Consider the following 17,072-nt stretch of genomic DNA (forward strand, 5'->3'; position numbering starts at 1 on the left):
ACTCTGGGCGGGACTGGGCTGGGCGTGTCCGTGGGAGGGCAGGTGTGAGGAGCAGGAAGCAGGGGTACCCCATGGTGTGCCCCGCAGAAATCTCTGCTCTTACTGGCTTCTTCCCTTCTCCTCCTACCCCAGGCCTTTTCTGTAATGTCACCAATTACCATCCGGTATGGAAAGATTTGCTTTTCAGATTGGTGTGCCGAGCACAGCTGGACAGAGAGGAGGCTTTCGGGAGGGAAAGTTGCCCTCACGTCTTGCATGTTTTCACTGCTCCCCATACGGGTATTTCTAAGCAAGAATGCAAACAGGCCTGAAATAGAATGCATTAGTAAGTGTAACCGAGAGGCGAAGTGTATTTTTAGCGAACATGGCTAAGGCAGATTATTGCAGCGAGTGAGTGACACCAAGCTAGGGGAGGAGGAGCTACCGGGTAGAGGGACGTGGCTGCCTCTTGGCTGTCCCTGGGGAGCTGAAGGACTGTGGCCACCGGTGGCTCCTGGGATGGTCAGGGCTTCCTGGCGATTCTGTCTGGCCGTGGAGCTCCTTGTGCCTTCTGTCGTGGGGGAGTGAGTAGAAACAGGCAGCACGATGGTGGTGAAGCTTGGCTCCCAGGTTCAGCGACGAGGTGCCCCCAGCTGCACATGTATGTGCCACCACCTGCCTGTCCCAGGTGAAGGAGAGTGGAGGGCTGGTCACAGGGAGCCAGCGGGTCTGCAGGCTGCAGAGGCACTGCTTGTTGGGGCTGTAAGTGCTTCAGGAGTCCCGGAAGGGAGGGTGGGACTTAGATTCTGACTGCCAGATTGTGGTGCTTCTGCCATACTGCTCAAAATTCAGCTTCTTTATCTGCAAACAGGAAATGTGAATGTTTTCTCGAGGAGTCATGAGTTCAGATAGGGTCACCGATAAGGGAAGGTTGGAACTTTCAGAAGAGAATTGCTAAAAATGCCAAGATGTCATATTACTTTTTTCCCCTGCAGATTAACTAGGGCTTAACACCTGATAACCCTGTGAGTATGCGTCTGTCTCTTGTAGCAGCGCTATTCGCAGCAGAGCCAAGTTCAGCTGTGTTCTAGTGAGTCCTTGGTATCCATCCTGGGCTCTGGCTACCGTGTCACGCAGAGGGCCTGATTTGAAGGCAGTTTCCCTCCCAGGGACCATGGCAAGGTGCCACAAGACTAGCAGAGAGTCTAGTCTCCAGCTTGTTGACATACGCTACAGGTCTTGGGATTTGCCAGCATCTTATAATTCCTTATAATAAATCAAGTACCCATGCAGCTGTGCACGTGTGTGCGCGTGCACACACACACGCGCGCACACGCTGTTTATTCTGCGAGTCTTGGGACTTGCCAGTCTCTCTCTCTCTCTTTTTTTTTTTTTTTTTGAGACAGAGTCTCGCTCTTATCACCTAGTGGCACGATCCCGGCTCACTGCACACTCCACCTCCTGGGTTCTGGCCATTCTCCTGCCTCAGCTTCCTGAGTAGCTAGGACTACAGGCACCTGCCACCACGCCCAGCTAATTTTTTGTATTTTTAGTAGAGATGGGGTTTCACTGTGTTAGCCAGAATGGTCTCGATCTCCTGACCTTGTGATCCACCTGCCTCAGCCTCGCAAAGTGCTGGGATTACAGGCATGAGCCACCGCGCCTGGCCGGGACTTGCCAGTCTCTTATAATTCCTTATGATAAATCATACACCATGTACCCACGTGTGCATGTGCACGCGCGCGCGCACACACACACACAGACACTATTAGTATTGTTTCTCTGGAGAACCCTAATACAACTATCTGCCGAGTAAACTCCTACTTTGTAGCCCAGCCAAAATGCCAGCTTCTCTGTTAAAAGATTTTCTAAAAAGGCAGCAGTGAAGCAGAGCAGTGAAATTTGGGGTCTCTCTGTATAATCTTTGTGTTATAGGCAGTGAGCCAGAGGCTTACAGCCCTGAGGGGCCCACTTTTAAAACATTTCATGCATTACCAGGCACTGTGGTTCATGCCTGTAGTCCCAGCTACTTGGGAGGCTGAGAAGGGAGGATCACTTGAGCCCAGGAGTTTGAGGCTGCAGCGAGCCATGATTGCACCATTACACCCCAGCCTGGGTGACAGAGTGAGATCCTGTCTCTGAAAATGTAAAAATATTCACACATAAAACAAACCTGGGCAAAAGGAGAAATTTAGGAGCTAATTAAAAAAATGCACCTTTTATTTTAGGTTCAGGGGTACACGTGTAGGTTCGTTACACAGGTAAACTCATGTCACGGGGGTTTGTTGTACAGATTATTTCATCACCCAGGTACTAAGCCTAGTAACCAATAGTGATTTCTTCTGATCCCCTACCTCCTCCCATCCTCTACCCTGAAGGAGGCCCTGGTGTCTGCTGTCCCTCGCATTATGTTCATATGTTCTCATCATTTTAGGAGCTAAATTTTTACATTAAAATAGGCTTCTCCTCAAGGTCCCTTTAATTATCTGGTTTCCTCTTTTGTATGGAAAATTTTGATTTATATGAACTCTTCCAAGAATACATGGATTATTTCAAATAAACTACCCCACACTGCTTCCAGCCTCTAATTCATCAAATTGAGTGACCGTATTGATCAATTCACAAGACTTATAATTTGATGACTTATTTCAGCGACTGTTCTCTATCAGCTAACATGGACCTGGGAGTTGGCCTGTGGCAGAGACAGCTTGAGTTGATTTGTACTTTTGTTGATTTGAGTTTGATTTTATTGGGTTGACTCCAAAGTCATGCCTGAGTCCTTTTCAAATCAGTGCCTGCAGCGAGCTTAGCTCATCATTGCAATGCCACAGATCCCAGAAGAAAGGTGTCAAGTAAGTGGAATCACTTATTGTGGATCCCACAAGGGGCTTTTGTCTTGAGAAAGATGCTGTCTGTTCTGAGGAGTCACTGGGACTGTGATTTTTCTCTCTGTTCTAACAGAAGAGTGTTGGTTCTCTGCAGACCCTGAGCAGTATTCAGCAAATGTCAATATTAGCTGAAATGGAAAGTGTGGATTTGGGACAGCAAATTACCTGCAGCATAAAAATACTTATTTAATCTACACTTACTAAATAGACATGGGTTGATGGCTCCTCTGGCCTTGTTGAAATAACCTTGGCATTTCAGGATCTCAAACAGGGTGACTTCCTGTAATGAACACAAGCCGGGGAAATCCAATGGTATTTCCTAAGATCCCAGGAAACCTCTTTTCCAAGCTCCACTCCCTTCATAGCCATCATTCCCTGTAATTCTCCCAACCCCATTCACTCTAAGTAGAAGTGACTGCTAACAGCTTGCTATTGTACTTCATAGAGTTGCAAGTCTGGGACAGGTTTGCAGGGTTGACTGCTGAATGGGTGCAGATTTTTTTTTTCTGGAGAAGCCTTCCAAATCCCCTGAAATCACAGAGGTGGGTGCCCAAGTTCCGGATGTGATGGTGGTTAACACTCCGTGTTTCCCCTGTGCACCCTGGATGAGTATAGTATGAGGAAATAACTCTTTAGAGCATCTTCTACAGGGCACAAAATGGACTCCACGGATCAACTCACTGTGAACATAAGCAGTGACTCCAGATAGTGCAGATGGCAGAGGAGATTGCCGTGAATACAGACTGTCTCCAGCAGCAGTCCCCAACCTTTTTGGCACCAGGGACCGGTTTCATGGAAGACCATTTTTCTGTGGACCGGATTGGTGGATGATTTTGGGATGATTCAAGCACATGACATTTATTGTGCACTTTACTTCTATTATTACATTGTAATATATAATGAGATAATTCTACAACTCACCATCATTGTAGAGCCAGTGGGAGCCCTGAGCTTGTTTTCCTGTAACTAGACAGTCCCATCTGGGGGTAATGGGAGACAGTGACAGATCATCAGGCATTAGATTTTCATAAGGAGTGTGGAACCTGGATCCGGCGCGTGTGCAGTTCACAATAGGGTTCAGGCTCCTATGAGAATCTAATGGCGCCACTGACCTGACGGGAGGCACAGCTCAGGCAGTGATGTGAGGGATGGGGAGCGACTGTAAAGTCAGATGAGGTTTCCCTCACTTGCCGCTCCCTTCCTGCTGTGCAGCCTGGTTTTGTTTGTTTGTTTGTTTTTGTTTTGTTTTGTTTTGGACATGGAGTCTGACTCTGTCGTCCAGGCTGGAGTGCAGTGGTGCGATCTCAGCTCACTGCAAGCTCCGCCTCCCAGGTTCACGCCATTCTCCTGCCTCAGCCTCCTGAGTAGCTGGGACTACAGGCGCCCGCCACCTCGCCCGGCTAATTTTTTGTATTTTTTAGTAGAGACGGGGTTTTGCCGTGTTAGCTAGAATGGTCTCGATCTCCTGACCTCGTGATCCACCTGCCTTGGCCTCCCAAAGTGCTGGGATTCCAGGCGTGAGCCACCGCGCCTGGCCTATACAGCCTGGTTTCTAACAGGCCTCAGACTGGTACCGGTGCATGGCCCGCAGGCTGAGGACCCCTGGTGTCCAAGGCCTGAAAACACGTGCTTAGAAATGAAGAAAAGTCAGCAGTGAGTCCCAGAAGCCAGGCAGGAGAGGAGGCTCAGGAGGGAGGGAAGGATCAGCTCTCAAACCTCCTGGAGAGTTGAAGAAAAATAAACACTAAAAAGTGTCCCTTGGATTTAGTGACAGTGAAGTCATTTGTGCTTCCATAAGGATCATTCCGATCAAGCGATAGGGAAACAGGCCAGTGGTGTGCTGGTACATGTTTAACAACGGGCTCTTGGGGTGACGCTGGGAGGAGGGAGAAATATAGATGAAGCTTCGCTCGTTTTCTCCCTGCTCACTTCTTCTGTGCAGCTCCTTCCTAACCAGAGGTTGGAGATGCCTGGTTTACATGACATAAACGAATGGGACAACTTCCACCTTTGCCTTCACGGTAGTTATGCTGGACGAGCCGTTTTTCCCCTCTGTTTAATCTCCTGCACCATCATGTCTGACCTGTTACCTGCAGCTCTCACGGAAGTTTGCCCGAGGTGAACTCTCTGGTGTCAGCGATTGTTTTTAGGTGAAGCTGGTTCTGTGGGACCATGGGCTGATGATGTCCCTGTAGCTTCCAGGTGCCCCGACACCGACACCAGCATTCCAGCATTCAGCCGGAGAGGAATGTGTTGCTGGACGTGATGTTCTCTGGCTCGAGGGAGTGTGGGGCAGGCGTGAACGGGGCAGCCACACTCATGGGTTTGGGCTCTGGAGGTGTCGGTGGCACCTTGGCTGGAGCAGGGGAGGCGTGGGTGCCATGCAGGTATGTCTTCAGTCACTGCTGTCGGGAGGGTTTTCCTGGGTGCCGTCTCCGAGGGCCTCTGAGTGACAGCAGCTCGCCTGCTCTACCCAGCCCTGGCCGCTCCTGTGAAGCCTTACTTGGGCCTGGGCAATCACTTGCAGGTTCTTTCCGTCCTGCCTGAGGACATTGTTTTGGGTGTGATAAGTGTAGTGAAATGGTGAGACGGTTCTTGGAACTGTCATTAAAGCCAGCTACTTGCAGGGTGCTGGGACAAGGTTATTTTGCTGCCCGGGGCTGTTAGGTCCTGTGGTGTGGAGGGGGAATTGGGGGGCCGGCTCCTCAGCTTAATGGGAAGTCAGGAGAGTGATATGGGAGAAAGGGGTATTCTGACAGAGGATGGACAGAGGGAGGGCGTTGAGAAAAAGTAGCAGAACATTATTACTTTCTTAGTGTGATAGAGTTAGGGCAGTCTCACCGATATTCACTCTATAGTGAAATTATTCACTCTATAACGAAAAGAAAAACTACAAAGAGGGCGGGTGCGGCGGCTCATGCCTGTAATCCCAGCACTTTGGGAGGCCGAGGCAGGCTGATCACCTGAGGTCAGTTCAAGACCAGCATGGCCAACGTGGTGAAACCCTGTCTTTACTAAAAATACAAAAATTAGCCAGGTGTGGTGGCACATGTGTGTAATCACAGCCACTCAGGAGGCTGAGGCAGGAGAATCGCTTGAACCCGGGAGGCAGAGGTTGCAATGAGCCAAAAAGAAAAAAGAAAAACCACAGAGAAATGGTAAATGTTAGCGCATGATAGATGTCCTAAATACCCTGATTTGGTGATGACATACTGTACGCACACATCAGAATGTCACACATGCCCTATAAATATGTCCAACTATTAGGTATCCATAAAAAATGGTTCTTAAAACGTTAATGGAACAAAATGATTTCCAGAAACAAACTCAGGTTTAGTTGGGAATTTCCATGAAGGAAAATAAGGAAAATGGTTCTGTGCAGATGCTGGGATTTGAGACATGCTGATTTCTGTGTTTTTGCTAGAATCACCTGGCCCCGTGCTCACTTGGTTGTAACTGCATCACTGGAGGGTATGAGAGTGTGTGTGTGCGCGCGCGCATGTGTGTGTGCAGGTGTTTGAAGATGGAACCTCAGGCTTTGCTAGGAAATCCCTGGGAACATTTGGCTGTGCTGTTCTGGTGTGTAACTGATGGTGATTAATTGAGTTCATCGGGCTGGATGTGGTGGTCTTCACACCAGTGACAGAGGTTGAACTAGGTGATAGTGCTTCTGCCAGGAGCACTAACCCTTTTTTGTTATTAGAAAATGACTGCTGCCTCATAGGCCAAGGTCATTCAAAAAATATTTTTGGAGGTGATACAAAAATAAGGAAATGTATATATTTTTTCTGTTGTGAGGGGATGGGTGGGTGGGAATTTCCTTGTATGAAAGGAAATTCTACCAGAATAAAAGATCCTGTAAGTCAGCCCTAGGTGTCCTGTTGAGCTGCAGGCAGTGGACAGGTTGTACCTGCCTTTCCTCACCTACGAAGTGGGGTAACACCTCCCAGTATCGCCGAGAGGATGGACTGAAATCATGAGCGTTTCCTTCAGAGTCTGGCACAGGGAGGCCGGCCCTGGTTGCTAATTGTTGATAAAGTCATTAAAAGCTCTGTAGCCATGCTTCTTAGTCTCCTTCTGTTTTAAAGAATTTCTTTTTTTTGTTTGAGGCAGAGTCTCACTCTGTCACCCAGGCTGGAGTTCAGGGGTGCCATCTCGGTCACTGCAGCCTCCGTCTCCCGGGTTCAAGCGATTCTCCTGCCTCAGCCTCCCAAATAGCTGGGATTACAGGCACCACCACCACCCCTGGCTAATTTTTTATTTTTAGTAGAAATGGGGTTTCACCATGTTGGCCAGGCTGGTCTCGAACTCCTGACCTCAAGTGATCCGCCTGCCTCAGCCTCCCAAAATACTGAGATTACAGGTGTGAGCCATCGTGCCTGGCCTGTTTAATGCATTTCTGACTGGAGGCTTAATTTTTTTCTTTTTTTCACAGGGTCTTTTTGAGAGGATGACAGTGGGAAGCCCCTGCCATGGCTGTTGTGGTTGCAGGCCCAGCTCCTTCCACTCTGGGGCTGCCCTTCATGGTGCCAGGTTTGTGGCAGAGCCTGAGCAGCCATCATGGTGAAATTCTGCTATTCCTGCCATGAACAGAGAAATCAAACCATGGGGTTATGGTTACTAGGAAACTGGAGTAACACCTCATCTCAAAAAAAAAAAAAAAAAAAGAAAAGAAAAAGAAAAGGCTGGGTGCAATGGCTCATACCTGCCATCCGCTCGCATGCTTTTGGGAAGCTGATGTGGGAGGATCGCTTGAGGCCAGGAGTTTAAGACTAGCCTGGGCAATATAGTGAGACTCTGTCTCTACAAAAAAATAGCTAGATGCAGTGGCACACACCTGTAATCCCCGCTACTTGGGAGGTGGAGGTGGGAGGATTGCCTGAGGTCAAGAGTTTAAGACCAGCCTGGGCAACACAGTGAGACCTCGTCTCAAATGAAATGAAATGAAATGAAACTGTAGTAACAAAAATGCACACACAGCCACTGTGTGACAGTCACAATATCACATGGTGACACTGACCATTTAAGGGCCACAGGACCCAAGGGCAGATCCTCACCACCCCAAGGAGTCATTTGTGGGCTCCCAGCCATGTCTGCATGTCTGAGCCTCCGGGCTGGTAGCTTGAGGTCCCCTGAGCTGTACACAAGGACGGCTGCTCCTGTTGCTGTAGGTGACTCTCCGTTGTTACTTTCTTGGTATAGGATTGGTCATCTTTGGGACTGATTTTAAAGCCCCACTCCCTCTGTCTGTGGCTGATGGTGGACGCCCGGCTTCCCTGGCTCTGCTCCTGTTCCTGGCAGGTTCGGGGTGCTTTTATTCATGGGTGAAACCCTCGCACACTTGCTTTCTGTATTCTTGTTGATAACAGGGCATTGTGGCATGTTCAGTGAGCCATGTAGGCAAATCTTTTCATGACACAGTTTCTAGAAACAACCTTCCGTGGTCTGCAGTCTGTCCCTTGGGCTACCCCAGGACAGGTCCTGCTGGTGTGTCCTGTAAGAAATGGTGGCGTGGCTAGCAAATGACTTCTATAAGGGTTGAGGAGCACAGACTGAAGCGTGAGACTGGGCAGGGTTACCTTTGGGGTACTCACAGGGGTCCTGGGGAGATGTGGCCAGCATCAGCAGCCTCCCATCTTTCAGCATGCTGGGGCAGGGAGGAAACTTCCATGATCACTGAGTACATGTTCTTAACCTTTTAACATTGTCTGAAACATCAGATGGAAGCTGTGCATCTTCTCACAAGAAAATGCATGTATACACACATACCTGCAATTTTCTTTCTTTTTCTTTTTTTTTTTTGAGACAGAGTCTCACTCTGTCACCCAGGCTGGAGTGCAGTGGTGCAATCTCAGCTCACTGTGACCTCCATCTCCTGGATTCAAGCGATTCTGCCGCTTCAGCCTCCCAAGTAGCTGGGATTACAGGTGTGCGCCACCACGCCTGGCTGATTTTTGTATTTTTAGTAGGGATGGGGTTTCACTGTGTTGACCAGGCTGGTCTCGAACTCCTGACCTCCGGTGATCTGCCTGCCTCAGCCTCCCAAAGTGCTGGGATTACAGGCGTGAACCACTGTGCTCTGCCTGTGTATCTGTTTTTAGTTATCTAGGTTATGTGGGGTGGGAGTAAGTGGATTGCAGCGGAGCCGCCACAGGGAGGTCACAGTGGATTTCTGTTGGAAGCCTCTCCCCTCACCTGAGATTTAGGAGGACAAATGGGAGGTGCATGTTGCTTTAAAATGTGGGGATGCCGTTGGACGGAGGTGAGGGGAAATATGCTGGTGGATGAAGGAAGAGCACAGGACGTTTCTCCTGGGACTTGAGACCTGGGTTAATATGGTGAACATCTCGAGCACAGTGCTGGTGGAGGGGGAAATACTGAGCCTGCTGTGGTTCCCAAAGGAGTCTTGAAAAGCCCAGCACGTTTGGGTGTCTCACGTCTGACAGGTGTTGTGCCATTATTGACAAGAAAAAAATCTTAGCCATTTATAGCACAGTCCATCAGAGGAAGAGAAATGCTAGAAGAAGCTTAAATTTAGTTATAGAGCCAGATTATCTGTGGCGGATTATCTATGAAAAATGCTGAATCCCAAGCCAGGTTCTCTTGGTATATTTTTGGTACACAGCTTATTTTTAGCCATTTTTCTTTATCAAGTGGTGTGTACTTAGGAAATGCATGCTAATTTTTAATATTAGTGTTACGTACACACACATAGATATTTATTTTAGGAAATCATAGGTCGGAAGATAAGTCTGATGCCCTCACCCCTGCATTTCAGTTTACTGCATCATAAAGCCAGATATTTTTATGTCCATTTCCTATTTGCTTTTGCCTGGAGTTTTCTTTCTTTTTTTAGTTTTTTGAGACAGAGTCTCACTTTGTTGCCCAGGCTGGAGTGCGGTGGGGCGATCTTGGCTCACTGCCACCTCTGCCTTCTGGGTTCAAGCGATTCTCCTGCCTCAGCCTCCCGAGTAGCTGGGAGTACAGGTGTGTGCCACCACACCTGGCTAATTTTTTTTTTAATTTTTAGTAGAAGCGGGGTTTTTCCATGTTGGCCAGGCTGATCTCAAACTCCTGACCTCAGGTGATCTGCCCTCCTCGGCCTGCCAAGAGGCTGAGATTACAGGCGTGAGCCACTGTGCCCAGCCTGGCCTTGAATTTTCGTGTGACTTTTCACCATGATTGGTTTGGTTGACTAAGAACTGAGTATCTCATTGTTTCGGATTTGAGATCTAGTAATACAACTGATTCTAAACGAGATCGCTGTGGTCAGAGTGGCTCAGATATGGACTTTCTTCTCATGGAAAACCTTTTTATTGTGAATTAACAACACCACTATCAAAATCCTTCGATTAAAAAGAAAGGTGGACTGTGAACTTCTGAGCTGTGAACTTGTGGGCTGTAAACTTAGAATCTGGTTATTCCAGGTGAATTCTGAAGCAAGCACATCTTGTCATTCTTGTGAATTTCTCAGAACAAAAAAATATGTTGCTCCAGGTAAAGCCTGTACCATTTGTGAAAAAGGAAATGGCTTCAATTTACTTGCTTTTTAAAAAAATTTCAGATTCAGGTGAACATCTGTTTCTTCTAATGGGTGTGTGTGCAAATGACCTTATAATAATGCAGGATATAGTGATAGCCATTGGAGTGGGTCTTTAGAATGAGCTAAATGTTATCAAGAGATGTTTCCAGTTAGTTACAACCATGATATGCCTTCTCCGATGATCCAAGACACTTCTGTTTTGATAGGTCAGTTTTTTCGAGTTTTTAAAAAATGTAACTGAATTTTTAAATTCAATGACTCTTTTCTCATAAATGGCACAAAACATTTAGCTCTCTGAGAAATGCAGAATCGCAGAATGGCTCATGTTTGTATATTGTTCATTTAACTTTCGACGTCCTTTGGAAAGTTGAGGATTAAACATCTGGACAATTTGAAAGAACGAAAAGACTCCAACATGTGACACTAATAGAATCAGGAAGGAAGAATGTCCAACAGGAGTCATTGTTGTCTGTTGAGGATTTAGTGAGTGAAAGATTAAAAAATTGGAAATACATATTTATCTACTGTTGGTAAAACTTTTTTTCTCAAATATTCCTTTATATGTTTTTTTTTTCCTTCTTGAGACAGGGTCTCACTCTGTCACCCAGGCTGGAGTGCAGTGGCACTATCTCAGCTCACTACAACCTCTACCTCCTGGGTTCAAGCTGTCGTCCCACCTCAGCCTCCTGAGTAGCTGGGGCTACTTGGGTGTGCCACCATGCCCTCTATTTTTTTTTTTTCTTTTTTTTTGTAGAGATGGGGTTTCACCATGTTGCCCAGACTGGTCTTGAATTCTTGAGCTTAAGCAGTCCTCTTGCCTCGGCCTCCCAAAGTGCTGGGATCACAGGTGTTAGCCTATCATGCCTAGCCTATGTGTGTGTTTTCTTAAATGTTCCCTGGTTCTCTAAAGGATGTAGACAGATATATTCTCAGTAAATTACCTTGGTTGCTAATGTCTTTATGAAGTTGGTGTTAAGGTTTTAAACCTGAGACACTTAAACTTTAATGACTGTATCAGTTCGGGTGAAGATTGCCTGCAAGTCATAGAACTATGACTGGAAATAACTGCGGTCAAACCAGGGTAGGGGCTGTTTCTCTCTAGGGTCCGTGTGGCTCTTCATGGCGTCTGGGACCCGGGCTGTTTCTGTCTTGTTGCTCTGTCTTATGTGGCTTGATTGCATAGTCCTAAATGGGGGCATCCGCATCCCAGACAGCAGAATGGAGGAGAGGACACAGAAGAAGGGGCCAGAGCTGATGTCAATGAGGAGAGGCTTGATGGGTGGTAATGTCCAAGCAAAGGTGGAACTATGGCCTCGATTCTGAGGGAGGTGGGTCTGGCCCCAAACCAGGGGCCTTATGCCCTAGAAGAGGGAATAGCTGGTGAAGAACAGCTTGGAGTCTCTGTGAGAATACCTAACTTTCGTTGGAAATACAACAGAAATAACCCATTGCTAACAGCGTGTATTTATTCATTTAAATTGTATTTTTATTTTGGTTCTGGGGTGCATGTGCAGGATGTGCAGGTTTGTTATATAGAGAAATGTGTGCCCTGGCGGTTTGCTGCACCTGTCAACCCATCACCTAGGTATGAAGCCCGGCGTGCATTAGCTCTTTTCCCTAATGCTCTCCTTCCCCCCGCAGCCAGTCCCGACAGGCACCAGTGTGTGGTGTTTTCCTCCCTATGTCTGTGTGTTCACATTGTTCAGCTCCCACTTATAAGTGGGAACATGCGGTGTTTGGTTTCCTGTTACTGCATTAGTTTGCTGAGGGTAATGGCTTCCAGCTCCGTCCATGTCCCTGCAAAGGACATGATCTCGCTCCTTTTTTGTGGCTGCATCGTATTCCATGGTGTATATGTACCACATTTTCTTTATCCAGTCTCTCACTGATGGGCATTTGAGTTGATTCCATGTATTTTGTTAACAGCATTTAAAAACAAGTTGAGCCGGGCGCGGTGGCTCATGCCTTTAATCTCAGCACTTTGGGAGGCCGAGGCAGGTGGATCACAAGGTCAAGAGATTGAGACCATCTTGACCAACATGGTGAAATCCCGTCTCTACTAAAAATACAAAAATTAGCAGGGTGTGGTAGTGCGTGCCTGTAGTCCCAGCTACTCAGGAGGCTGAGGCAGGAGAATCACTTGAACCCAGGAGGAGGAAGGTGCAGTGAGCCGAGATTGCGCCACTGTACCTCAGCCTGGTGACAGAGCAAGACTCCATCTCAAAAAAAAAAAAAAAAAAAAGTTGAGTTTCTTTTTATGGTTATGTTGGGCTTAAATTCTTCTAGGTTTAAGATTTGATGTGTGTTCCCTTACAGCAATACCTGATATAAACTTTACTTGTTTAAAATTATGAACTGCAACTACTCAAACTCTAATATATTTTATTTTAATTTTATGTCTGTATCCCAAATGTCTGGGCTTGAAAAGTCCAATTTTACAAAAGCCTGATTCATGAAAATTGACTAAACTTCAGCCTTGGAAGCAGCAAGAAAGTGCAAATTAGGTGATTAGATTGGAAAGTCCAGAGGCTGGGGACAGTAGATGAAGGGTGTTGTAGGAAGATATTTATTTGGGTGGGATAGAGAAGCGTATTAGTCCATTTTCATACTGCTATGAAGAAATACCTGAGACTGGATAGTTTATAAAGAAAAAGAGGTTTAATGGACTCACAGTTCCACATAGCTGGGGAGGCCTCACAGTCATGGCGGAAGGCGAATGGGGAGCAAAGGCACATCTTCTATGGCACCAGGCAAGAGAGCATGTGCAGGGAAACTGCCCCATATAAAACCATCAGATCTCATGAGACTTACTATCATGAGAACAGCACGGGAAAAACCCACCCTCATGATTCGGTTACCTCCCAGCGGGGTCCTTCCCATGACACATGGGGATTATGGGAGCTACAATTCAAGATGAGATTTAGGTGAGGACACAATCAAACCATATGAGAAAGGGCGGGAGGAAAGAGGGAAACAGATGAAGGAAGAACGTGAGGGTGATTAGAAACAGTAGAGACTTAGTGTGGACCTGGGGCTCCAAGCCGAGGGTCTGAGCCGCATGGAAAGAGCTCATTTGTTCTGTGACTGTGATCTTAGAGTGGGCACCTGGCACCAGGAGAACGAGGGAGAAGACTTCTGCGTTATCCAGTAGGTAAGGCCTTAGGGCAGAAGTAGGTGGGTTTGGCACAGAGAGAGGTATTCAGGAACTCTTTGCTAAGATATGGCTGAATCCCACATCCACTGATGTGTTCGATTTTCGGCCTGGATAAAGCTTGGATTCTAAAGAAAAGGAGGAGCACTTCAGGAAGCGCTGAGTTAGCTCTCATCACTGGATATCATTAGGGAAGGGCTAGGCCACAGCTGCTTGAAGAGTGGAGGTGAAATTGAAAAGAAACTCTGGCTTCCAGAGGGAGCTGGGTGGTGGGGAGTGACAGGGAAGCAGACCTCCAAGGTGAGAGAGGATGGAAAAGTAGCTAATCTTCAGACCTCGGAGCTCCAAGACATCATCAAAGTCGTCGTTGCCATTGAACTCCGTACTTCTTTACATTCAGACTGGTTGGGGGTACAATTTAGTACTTTGCAGATGAAGAGGTAATGACGAGAAGCAATAATAATATTGCCTTGGTTTGTCTATAGAGCTATTTCTTCCATAGAATATCATCTCATTAAGGATTTCTGTGCATTGACACAATGGAATTTAGGCAACAGATACTCATGCACAATTTTAGCAGTGGATAAATCAAGGCATAGATTGCAAATGCCTTCCCCTGGGTCATATATGAAATCTACTCGCTTGGCTTGTAGATTACAGCTTTTTTTTTTTTTTTTGCATCCGTATTGAACTTAGTGCTTTAAAGTTGTATATGCTATTTGCTGATTAATGAGCTAGAAGCAAGAGGAATGGAAATGAGACCAGGAAAATAAAAGCTTCCTGGGCAGTTCTTTCCTAGGTGGTCTTTTTATCAATCTCAGTACTCAGAGGCTGAACTGATGAGGTCACTTAGGGTGACCAGTAACCTCAGTAAGATGCGGATGGATGGTCTTGGGTCTCATTTCATTGCCAGGAGCGGATCCCTCTTCTCATTCTGGTAAGAATCCTGCTTTGTCTGTGCTGCCCACAATCCATATCTACATGCATATTTCATGATTTTCTTACCTTCCAGTTCCTTCTGAAAAAAAATCAAATGAAAAAAGAAAGACGTGTCAGAACCGAAAGCAGAAATAAACACTTTGATGTGGCTGGCCCTGAGGCATTAGGATTGATTTCCCCCCAGATCCGAATGTTTTCCAAGGAGGCTCGGTGTCTGGGAGGTGGCATACCAGGGTTTTTTGACAGGATTTGGCTGGAAGCACACAAAGGAAGGCTATTTTTCTGCTTTTCTCCAACACAAGGGTTTGAGAGAGGAGGGATTTTCACCTTAGAGCAGACCAAGCAGCGAAGAACTTAAGGTCGTTGGTTGGTTGTCTGCCCTTAGCTGCTTTGAGGAAAGTCTTTCACAAGAGATTGGTGGGAGTTAGCAGCCCCGTTACATAACAGGGTGTCTCTGCCAAGCAGAATTCTGGAACCTTACCATAGCTCTGGGAGAGATTGACACTGGCTATGGTCTATTCAAGGAGAGGGAATTACAGGAAGAGGACCAGTCCACGGATCATTTAGGACCGTGACAGCACCAGGATGCTCCAAGAAGGCATAGTCTGTGGCTCTGTGAAGTATTTGGAGTTAGAAGAAAGCTGTCTGGGCCACATGTGGTGGCTCATGCCTGTAATCCCAGCACTTTGGGAGGCCGAGGTGGGCAGATCACTTGAGGTCAGGAGTTCGAGACCAGCCTGGCCAACATGGTGAAACCCCGTCTCTACTGAAAATACAGAAATTAGCTGGGCATAGTGGAGGGTGCCTGTAATCCCAGCTACTTGGGAGGCTGAGGCAAGAGAATCGCTTGAACCTCGGAGGTGGAGGTTGCAGTGAGCTGAGATCGTGCCACTGCACGCCCCCATGGGCAACAAGAACAAGACTCTGTTTCAAAGACACAAAACAAAAACCAAAAAATCCCCCCAAAAAACCTCTGTCTGACTTGTTTCTTTGTCTCCTGGGTCAGAATTAGTCCCTTTGGGGACCTGGCTCACCTCTTCTCAGACCTCACTGAGCCTAGAGGTCAGTGAGACACAGCATTGCCCAGGGTGAATCTGCTCTGGTGGTGACAGGCAGCCAGCACTGGAACCCTTTCCCTGCGGGCATGGAGGGGCCTTTGCTGCCATTGCCGGGGCTGGGTGGCGTGCCATTCCAGAGATTGAGAATTCTACTGGAAAAGTAAGAAGTTGAGGTATACAGTAGAAAAGATCAGATTCTGAAGCCTGACCCCACCCTTTGCCTTGTGACCTTGGACGAGTCACTGAACCTTCCTGGGCTTCAGTTTAGATAAGATTATCCAGCTAAACAGGCTTGGGCATCCTGCCAATTTGTCCTTGAATCAACCTTCCTTTTATTAGACACCAAGTGTGGATTCTTTGCAAGGGACTTAGCAGTGAAGTACACAAGTATGTTGTACGCCTCTTATTTGTTGATTAAAAATGACATGATCACGTTCTCTTGTTAGCTTGAAGACTGTGCTGTTATTAACTGCCTATTGTGTGAACACTTTCACGTAGATTGCTTCAATGCAACCTCACAATAACCTCCTGTGGTTGGCGTTACATTTCCTCTTACAGATGAAGAAAGTGAAGCTTCCAGAGGCAGCGTGCCAAAGACCTCTGGGCTAATCATGGGCATATCTGGCACCCAGATCCCTGTCCCCCTGACTCCAAACCCCATTCCCTTTTCCATACTCCACCTCGCCCTCAACTCAATCCATTCTGCTCACAAAGCAATGATGGAAAACACAGGGAAAGGGGAAGTCGGTAGTCCCAGCCTAAGTGGGTCGTAGCAATTTCCTGTTTATTTTGGTTATTTTTTTTCCCGTAAATAGTGCCCTAGGGGCAGAATTTACTTAGCCTTCACATTTTTATTGAGCCCTTGTATATTCAGAGCGCTGTGCACTGGCTGAAACTCACTAAGAGGTGCACAGATTGAGAAATTCTGGTGCTAGTTTATCGTCTGGTAAGGGGTGAGGGGGACTTCAGGTGTGCAGAATCCTCAGCTTACCTGGGGCATGAGTGCCTGTGCTCAGCGCTGTTCCGCAGGATTGCCGTGTCATGTGCCATTCATGTGTTCGTTCCTTCCAGGTATTTACGTAGTGTCTGTTGTATGCACGGCTCTGTGCTAGGTGCTTGGAGGAAATGAAAAGAGAAGAAGAACATGGACTCTGTTCACCAGGAATTCCTGGCTTATCTACGGAGATAAACATGTTCCAGCAGTTCTCGACTGAGGGTGATTTTTTTCCCCATCAGGGGACATTTGGTGACATCTGGAAACATTTGGGGGTTGTGTGTGCCGCTTCTAGTGTCTGTGGGTGGAGATCAGGGATGTTACTAAACACCCCTCAGTGCACAACACAGCCTCCCCGCCCTAAAGCATTATCCAGCCCGAGTGTCAGGGGTGCTTGGGTTGAGAACCCTGGTATGTCTCAAGGGTATGGTCCCCCAAAAGCCATCTGATGCTCTTGGGGCAGTGTGTGGAGTTGCTGAGGTGACAATGCTGCTGTGACCTCCATGGAGGAGGGGTGGCG

At 47.2% G+C, this 17,072-nt stretch overlaps 1 protein-coding gene across 5 annotated transcripts in view; it reads left to right on the top strand.

The window, feature by feature from the left end:
- CAMK1D (calcium/calmodulin dependent protein kinase ID) overlaps positions 1–17,072 on the top strand; it is a 490,514-nt gene that overhangs the window by 141,948 nt on the left and 331,494 nt on the right. Inside the window, exon 1 of one of the 5 annotated variants that reach the window (XM_008002271.3) lies at positions 95–667. The exons of the other annotated variants lie outside the window; for them this stretch is intronic. Coding sequence (XP_008000462.1) covers positions 639–667 — 29 coding nt within the window. The 5' untranslated portion in view covers positions 95–638. Of the gene's footprint in view, positions 1–94; positions 668–17,072 lie in introns of those variants that run through there. 5 annotated transcript variants of the gene reach the window in all.

The sequence above is a fragment of the Chlorocebus sabaeus genome, chromosome 9 (assembly GCF_047675955.1).
Source record: "Chlorocebus sabaeus isolate Y175 chromosome 9, mChlSab1.0.hap1, whole genome shotgun sequence".
Taxonomy (NCBI): domain Eukaryota; kingdom Metazoa; phylum Chordata; class Mammalia; order Primates; family Cercopithecidae; genus Chlorocebus; species Chlorocebus sabaeus.